The sequence below is a fragment of the Ischnura elegans genome, chromosome 1 (genome assembly GCF_921293095.1).
Source record: "Ischnura elegans chromosome 1, ioIscEleg1.1, whole genome shotgun sequence".
NCBI classification, from domain to species: Eukaryota; Metazoa; Arthropoda; class Insecta; order Odonata; family Coenagrionidae; genus Ischnura; species Ischnura elegans.
In genome coordinates, this window is record NC_060246.1 from 35,321,373 (window position 1) to 35,330,455 (window position 9,083).

General features: G+C 39.9%; 1 protein-coding gene across 2 annotated transcripts in view; it reads left to right on the forward strand.

Annotated features, from left to right (window-relative positions):
- LOC124158775 (neuropeptide F) overlaps positions 1–2,007 on the forward strand; it is a 54,267-nt gene extending 52,260 nt beyond the window's left edge. For both annotated transcript variants that reach the window (XM_046534088.1, XM_046534097.1), the window contains one exon: positions 1,062–2,007. In XM_046534088.1, coding sequence (XP_046390044.1) covers positions 1,062–1,109 — 48 coding nt within the window. In that variant the 3' untranslated portion in view covers positions 1,110–2,007. The remainder of the gene's footprint in view (positions 1–1,061) is intronic.
- The last annotated feature ends 7,076 nt before the right edge of the window (positions 2,008–9,083 follow it).

Genomic DNA, 9,083 nt, shown 5'->3' on the forward strand with positions numbered 1-9,083 from the left:
GTTTGAAAAATAGATAGACCAGTATTCTTTCGTTCTCCAATCCTAGTCTAATTATCGAGTTATATGCAACGAAAAAATGATGGGTTTGGCTCTTTCTCAGATAATTTGATGACGTTACGGACTACTCTTCCGGACCGCTTCTTCGCTACTCTCGGACTAAGCCATCGGTCTCACTTCGCTCATTTTTATTAGCGCTACAGTGAGAAATCCTTAATCTCAAGGAGCTGTTCTCTCTAAGCGAGTTAATGAGACAAAATTCCAATGACGTCACCAGCTGATGAAATGATAGGCCCAACATTTTTTTTTTAATTTTTGAGAGAATGGTTGAATCAGGAATATTTTGATTTCTTCACGACCAATTTCGACGGGGAGGGATTCTTTATGCGAGGTGTCCCATTTATCTTGACCACCCGAAATAACTTTTTGTCCAGATGCAAGTTCAAAAATTTGCCAAGCAAATGTTCATTAGCCGTCAGGGGACATTTAATCAGCATGATTGCCTTCCTCGTAGCTTTGTTATTTACAAAGATATGAACAGCGGTATGTATTTTTTAAATGATATCCTATATTTTTTATTCGGCAATTCATTTCCTCTCCTAAAGACTTATTCAAAAATGTAGCACAGTGGACCATTAATATAAACACAGTGTTATGAAAAATGACAGACTCTCTAGCGCTTAGTGCAGGCACGGCAGTATTGGAAGTACTCCCCTTGCTGACGTTGACAGTAAACAAATGAAAACATAGTGAAATGCACACCAGTCATTCAGTGAACCATCGTCCGTTGAATTGCCGAATAAAAAATATAGGGTGCCATTTCAAAAAGGCATACCGCTGTTCATATCTTTGTAAATAACAAAGCTACAAGGAAGGCAATCATGCTGATTAAATGTCCCCCTGACGGCTAATGGACAATTGCTTGGCAAATTTTTGAACTTGCATCTGGACAAAAAGTTATTTCGGGTGGTCAAGATAAATGGGACAGCCAGTATAATCGGAGATGGATCAGATTGTGGCTATTCAATCAATGCCCGCTAAGCTCCTCTTTCTCTTCTTTTCAGATGGAGAGCGGCGAAAGGCTTTGGGGCCGACTGACCAAGCGGAGGTGAAGGCCCATCCAGATGGATATCGCTCCTCCTCCTCCCACGCTGCTGCTGCCGTTACTGCAACTTCTTCACGCTCCTCCCTTCATCTCCCGCTCTCTGTTCTCGCAACCTTTCCCGGATCACTCTCCCGAATAACTCCCCCCCCCACCCCCCGTACACACTCTCAACTCAGCGTCTACTACTCTGAATTATTCACTGAAGGAGATAAGTTATGCATTCAGCCAATCTCGGTAGTCCAGTCGATCGTCAAGAAGAAGGAATCACTCTCCACAACACATCATGGACAACGGACCTCTCTCGCTGCTGGAGCGGCTGTACGAAATTTCCCTCAGAAGAAGAACAACCTGAAGTTTTTCAATGTAAAAAAAATTCATAAAAAAAAAGCATCTCTCTTTATCCGCAAACTATAAATATTCACTGGCGATCGACTGTTCCGGAAATGAATAATAATCGCTCATTAGAAAAATATACCTATAAATGTAATCTCTGTGACTTGCGCTGGTAGACGATGGGTGTTCCCGCAATTTCAGATTTCGGTGAATTCGTGAAATTTTTGTGCTCCATGTTTCGAAATAAATGTTTTGCAAAAAATATCAGGATTTCTCTTTTGCTCTCGGATATCTCTGTGAACCTGCCACCGCTTCCTTATCTTCTCTTGAATTCACGTAGTATGGTTAAGACCTGTCGTTTATATGAGGCATCGAGGGGATGCAACAACTGAAAGCACGTCATTGATGATTCATTTCAGTGTTCGAAAAATCCAAAAAAAATGAAAAAAAAGTGGATGAACTCTAGGGCGGCATTTACTTGCCCAAGATGTTTCTATCCATTGTTCTTAATTTGATCGTTGTCAGCCCTCTTTGTCAATTACTACTTATGTGCAATAAAGTTATAAAATCAAGATATCAGTGAGTTTTTTTTCATGCTTTAAATTAAGTGGTTTTCTGACTAATGAATCCTGCGTGACCAAAGGGTAGTGTTGGTCATGCGTTCATCCTTCGATTTCAATGCCGTGATGGTAAGGAATGGAATGAGGTATATTGAAAGCATTTAGGCCTTTAGCCTTCGGATTATTGGTGCAAGTATGCATAAAGAGGGGCTGCATAATTTTATGCCCAAAATATAAACACATTCACGTAAACTTGGAAATATATGTAACGCTTTGTTAAGTATTTTGCATAAGTAACGTAGATCAGAAAAGGTGCGATCTCTACTTCCATACGAAGAGTTTCTGAATAAATTAAATTCAAATTATTGACTATTATGCAGAAAATTATGAATAGGGGTCATTCAAATTAAAATAGGAATCTTAAAGATCGTAAAAATGACATCTTAGGAAAAAGTTATTGCAGAAAATTGGTGGAGGATACCTTATAACAGTGATTCAATTCTCATCTGATAAGGGGATCATTAAAGTTTTGCCCAAATATTTTTTAATAAAATTAGGTGATTGCTGTTTAAAACTGTCCTGTACTTCAGTCTTGCAAATATGAGACTAACATTCTGATGAAAATGATGTGTAATAGTTGACATTGGTAGACACACAAAGTAAGCGCCTGTGCAGTTAACTCTTTAATTCTCAAAGGTGCCTTAATTCCGAGTGTCTTCATCGACTATAAAGTTATTCAAATGTTTCCGGTATAATTTTGATGACTTCAGAGAAAATATAATTCTGGAATAGCATGTTATCTGCTTTTAACGAATTAAAGAGCAAGCTGCACAGCAGAAGTGGGAGAGGAGCTGGGTAGAAGGGCGCGAGATAAGTCAGAAGAAGCGCTTCAAGTGTATTTTTTACCACCTTTCTTTTCGAGAAAACGCAACGCTATTCCGAAAAATGTTTTTGATTTGACTCTAAGACAGCACAGTACCTCCGGCCTTCAATTGTCATGAAAAAAAAAAGATGTTGAGTAAAGCACCCCTCTGAGCTTATCTTTCCAGCTATGGCATTCTACGCGACCTCTCATTGCTAGACAGACGTCGGACGAAGTTGGGGCGTGGAACGTCCTTGAGGAATTCCGAGTAACAATCTAATGAACCTCTCGTTATTGGTTTCACTTTCACTTACCTCTGCACCTCCACCTATCTCATTGAGTCAGTTCCTTTTAGTGTTCCGTGACGGATGGTGGAAGTGAGTATTTCAATCACGGCGCATAGTGCAGTTCGGAATGGTTCTAAATCTCTACATTCGTATTAAAATCCAGACGGGCGACTGCTTAGTAGATAGTTTTTGAAGGACTTTATATGCAGTCCCTTTGAGTTGCTTGCATTTTTACGTTTATCGCTGAACGCAAACGCAGCGACGTACGTAAGACTGCCTGAAGAGGTTTTTTGCCAGTCGTGATCTTCATCGAGACGAAATGGTTCGTTTGAATAGAACCTATAATCTGTGGTTGCAGTAGGGCGAATTGCAGTTTGGGGTCTAAGGAGGAGGAATTTGAGAGCGGAGGCAGAACTAAGTGAAGGTAAGTGCTAATATATGAGTGGTAAGGTAAATACTAAATCAACTTTTGTCATCCACTTTCTCGTCGATTAGTCAAAGGATTGCACGATGACACAGAGACCCAGTATTTTTCGGTGCTACCTCCAAGCGTTTGTTGATAATTTCACGGGTGTGATCAGCTACCGGCGCATAGCGAAACAAATTTCCTGCGTGAGGCATTGGCTTTTATTTCCATTCCATTAAAGTTTTGTTTATTTTCCCCCTAAAACGTGATTTATATGCCTATTTTTGTCTGTAGTTCTTTTGAATCATTATATTTGTTTCGCACAAAGGAATTTGGCTTCACTGCTGTATTTAAGAAAGCGAGTAAATATTTGCTAACATTTTCAGCACGATACAACCTTTAGTTTAGTTTCATGAGAAAACTCAGTGCTCAATATCTTTAATTGAAAGCAACAAAGTGCTGTATGCTTCCGCAGCCAATCCTCATCAAGTTGGTACACCCTTATTTGGCAACTTTACTTTTTCAATATATGTTGATTTGGTGCGTCATATTTCAACCCCTCGCCTAATGTCATGTGCTCTCAAAATAATTCTAACAAATTCGTATCTATATCTTGTACGTCCATTTACGATTGCTAACTATTGGAAGTTTTTGGCACAATAATCTACAACACAATCGAAGTTGAATGCTACTCGTTCCAGGATCACAGGAGCACTCCGACTTAATCGATTAATTTCATTGTTTCGGTCTCGCTGTTGTTATACCTATTTAATATTCACGAACTCATTGCATTGTAAGGCTATCCGCTTCATTTCGAGTCACTCTAGAACGCAATTCTGCCATACCAATACGACTATTATAATTGTTATGTGTGCCTCGCAGTTTGGTCGTCATCTACTTAGCATTGTAAATAATGAAAGAAAACAAAGTTCTCGCGCACTCAGCGGCAAATAGTATCGCTATGTAAAACTACATAAAAAATGACTGCCTTAACATAAACAACAAACGGCTATTAACGAAATTAGCCTAAAGTAAGTGAAGAATGTTTTCGCTAACTGAATTTGTGAATAAATAATGACAAATGAAATTTTAACGACCAAAGCAAAGGATTTATTTGGAGAATAAAGGTTGAGAGATGGCAAACTTCATCAACAATTATACCAGTTGTCAAGAGATAGTAAGCCGAAAGCACCAAAATTTCAGCATTTTTAAAATGTTTTTTTCCTCACCGTTAATCACGCAGAAAACGAAAATCTATTGCAGAATAAGATTTTGTATTTATTTTTCTTTCCATTGGTATATGTTTCAATTATATGCAACGTTATTAATAGTTTAAACGTGCAAAATAAAAAAGGTCTGCAGACATCAATAACGAGCTGTACATACATATCTTATGGAAATGAGTCAGGGCCCATTCCGCGGCCTTATGGGACCTACAGAAAGATACACTCACCCATAGGTGGATCTAGGGGGGGGGGGATCATGGGGGCACGTGCCTCTTACACGTGCACGTGAACCTTAAAAATATGCAATATTTATAATACGGTCCCATTATCATTGCGTTCGTTTTGTATTACGAGGTATCCTTGTGCCCCCCCCAGAACAAAATACTGGGTACGGCCTTACTTGTGCCCTACCCATAAAGAAATTCTGGATCCGTCCATTCATTCACCGTTTAAACCTTTCCTGTACTGAAATAGGATCGAAGTTTTTCCCGGCGAACAAGTTGAAGGAATTCTTCTCGGGTTCTCCATCGGTTGAGGCTTTCCATGGCCGACGTTTCGAGGCTCGACTCGAGCATCGTCATCAGGGCAGTTGAATGACTGCCCTGATGACGATGCTCGAGTCGAGCCTCGAATCGTCGGCCATGGAGAGCCTCAACCGGTGGAAAACCCGAGAAGAATTCCTTTCCTGTACTTATGCGAACATTTTTAAACCAAAATTAGCTAAACCAGTTGATCCGTTCTCGAGTTTTAGCGAGACTAAGGCAGAGAAATTAATTTGTATTATATAGAATAGAGGATAGATAGAATATTAATAATCAAACTTTTATATGCTCAATGTTCTTTCTTTGGTAGAAATTTGCCTTCACTTAAAGTTACTTACAAAATATCCAATCTTATACTATGTGGGATTGAATAAATGAAACCCTTTAATCTATGACGACAATCGGGCCCAAATTTATATCCTTGATAGACCGCGAGGACCTAGTACCAAGAGTTCAGGTACAATGGTAATGGGAATGTAGGTATCTGGATAGCGTAATGGGCTGCGCTGTGGCCCGGAAAGCCAAAGATCGATTGTTCGATTCCCGGCACGGGGGAATATTATCTCTTGGAAATTCATGTATATAAACGGCGGTCCTGGTAATAATGTGTACACATCCCTGTGCGGTGTGCTGCAATACTCGCAGTGAAATTCATTACTCATATAGGCGATCTAATTGAAAGCAAGAGTATTGCAATTGAACATTTAGTCTTGATGGTATAAACAGGTTCCAATATGATTCACGCGAAGAACTTATGGGGAACTTTCGTTGATCTTAATATCAGTGGTATATATCTAAAAGTAGTTCTGAAATTTAACACTCTCAAATTTTAGACGAAAAACTTGTAAATTTTGCGTGAAAAGCTCTTAAAACTTCCACCGAGTCAGGAGATGCAATACTCTCAACGATTTGAAGTCTATATCAGTCCGGTAGCCAACATCCGAATTGGACATCAAAACGCTGGCAGCTGTCCTGCTCCTGACTCGTTGGCAGTCCCGAGAGCTTTTCACACAGTCTATCCCGCGGAAATGTACCCAATCCTCCTTAAATTTTGTATTTAGCTGTATTGCACAATGCGAGATGGATATAAAAGTGTAATGGTCTTCTCAGTCTAATCAAAACCCAAGTCGGGAATCCGCGTTCTGGTTCCATCTTAGTTTAAGCATTCGAGAAATAGGTATTTTCTATACGTTTAACGTCTCTTAGAAATAGAAAATAAGTGTATCGTATAGATATAAAATCATCGTCATCACTGCTCAACAATCCTAGGATTGGTTTGGCGCAGCTCTCCACTAAGTTCTCCTATCAGCTAATCTCTTCACACCTACGTATTTCTTCTCTTTCACATCTCTCTTTACTTGTTCCATATATTTTGTTCGAGGTCTTCCTTTTCCATTCTTGCCTTCCACTTGTCCTTCGACGATTGTCTTCATCAGGCCATCATGTCTCAAGATGTGGCCTATAAGGTTGTTCCGTCTTCTTATTAAGGTTTTCATGAAGCTTATCTTCTCTCCTACCCTTCTTAGGACTTCCTCGTTACTAACTCGGTCGATCCATTTGATTTTCATCATTCTTCTGTAGCACCACATTTCAAAGGCCTCTATCCTTGCTTTCTCCGCTGCGGTCATTGTCCATGCCTCACTTCCGTATAGGAGCATACTCCAGATGTAGGTTCTTATGAATTGTTTCTTTGATATTGAAATAGTGTAATCGAATAAAGCTAAAGTTCTACTATGATAGCTAAAAAGCGAGCCCGAAAGTGTTCTAGTCCTTGTAATTACATCGAGGCCTAACTTTTTGTTGCATAAAAGCCTCTCTTTTAATTTATGCTTACAATTATGGCTCCCTACCAACCTATGTTGGTGCATAAATCCAACGGCATGGAAGAAGAGAGATTAAGTATCTTGAAGGCATTCTGAGCAGCTTAATCCTAATTGAACGAGGCTCACCTTCGAAAAAACCGCTCTTTGAACCATAATAACTCAAAAAGAAGTTGTGGTCAAAGTCACCCCTCAGGCAACCATGGCAGAAGGAAATGTCTGACCTTACCGTTTTCAAATATCCCTAAAAACATTGTTTTTTGAAGCACTGTAACTATGAATGTCAGTCTAAGCTGATGAAAATGGAGTATCTAAGAAGTGCATTCTCTAATGTAAAAGGTCGAAAGGACAGCGCCTCGCAGGACAATTACTTTAAGTTCATGTAGTAGGTTAGACTCGGATATCGTATTATTTTTTATTATTGGAAATTGGTAGAAGAGGAGTATAAAAAAATTAAAAACCAGAATTAATGCGTAAATATAATGAAAGATGAAATTCATCTAAGCCTACTTGAAATTGCCTCTACGCCTAAATAATACTCTGCGAGCCACCTCTACGGTTGTTGGCAGGGGGAAATCAATTACCAGCATGTAGCATGCAAGAGGACCGCCACATGCACACCACAGGGATATATAAATATTACGCATACAAATAAATTTTACGCCCACATCCAAAGGAAACACTTGCCAGCGGTAAGTAATTCCTATAACAAATCCATGCAAGATTAGAACAATGGAAAAAAATAAGAACACGCAATCAGTCGGCCAAGCAAGTGACGCTATTAATTCTATCAATAGAGACACAGTTGCTATACTTAATTGTAGGAAGGAATAAAAGAGAAGTTCGAGTGTGTGCAATTGAAAGTATGAGATTGAATTAAATGAAGAAATAGTTGTAGAGTAAGGTTAAATAATGGCGAAAATGATTTATTTGGTGCCAGTTATATTAACATTTAAATAAAAACAATATTATTTGTGTTATTCAAAAAGGAAATAGTACAATAATAGTGAGGAACAATTTGAACCCTAACCACTTACACGATGCTAATGGCTTGCGCTGGCATTTGCCAGATTGGTACTTGACATTTTAGGCTTTGCTTTGGATTTCTAACTCCGTCTTATCCGGCATAATGCTTGGGCGCGTTTATAATTCCAATGGAATAAATTACTTGTGTCGCTGGATTATTCTTGGCCATACAAATCCTTCAACGGGATCAGCGGAAATAACGTTATAAGTGGATGGGGTAAAAATATGGAATCAGCTCAATGTTCAGCTCCTATCACCCTACGCGAACCCGTTCCTGCATTACTGCCCGAGAGTTCTGATCGATGGGGATATTCGGTTGGGAGCCACACGCGGAAGAATTATTTGTAGAGGGCCAGAATTACTTCGCACTCGCACGAATACCGTTCCTAGCGGCATGAAATATCATTCTGTGTTTCGGCTAGATGCTGAGGCTTCCCGAATTGGAAAATTGGGCTTAAGAGGGGGGGGGGGGGGTCAAAAGAAAAGGAAAGAGACCTAGAGAGAGGGAGGAACATTTCTCGCTGCAAAATTGTTCGGAGGGTTATGTGGGTGAAGGAGGGGGAGGGGGAAATACAGCGACGGAGGCAGGTTGGTCTTAGTGTTCATACTGTTTCGTAGTAATTTCTGCCGGCAAGAGATTAATCCGGAAACGTGTATAATTTTGCGCCGAGGGATTTGTAAACGCAACCCCTGCTCCCCACCCCTCTTCTCATGGTCCACCCTCTCTCCTTGTATTAGATTTTCCTTCCTTTCACCCCTCACCCACTTCCTTCCCACATTTCTACCCCTCTCCTCCCCACACTCCTTGTCGGAAATTTGCAGGCTTGGGATAGGGCCCTCGTTACTCCAGTGCCATAGTGACAGCTCCGATTTTCAAACGATTGCTGGAGTATTTATATTATTACGGAAGTACTCAAAT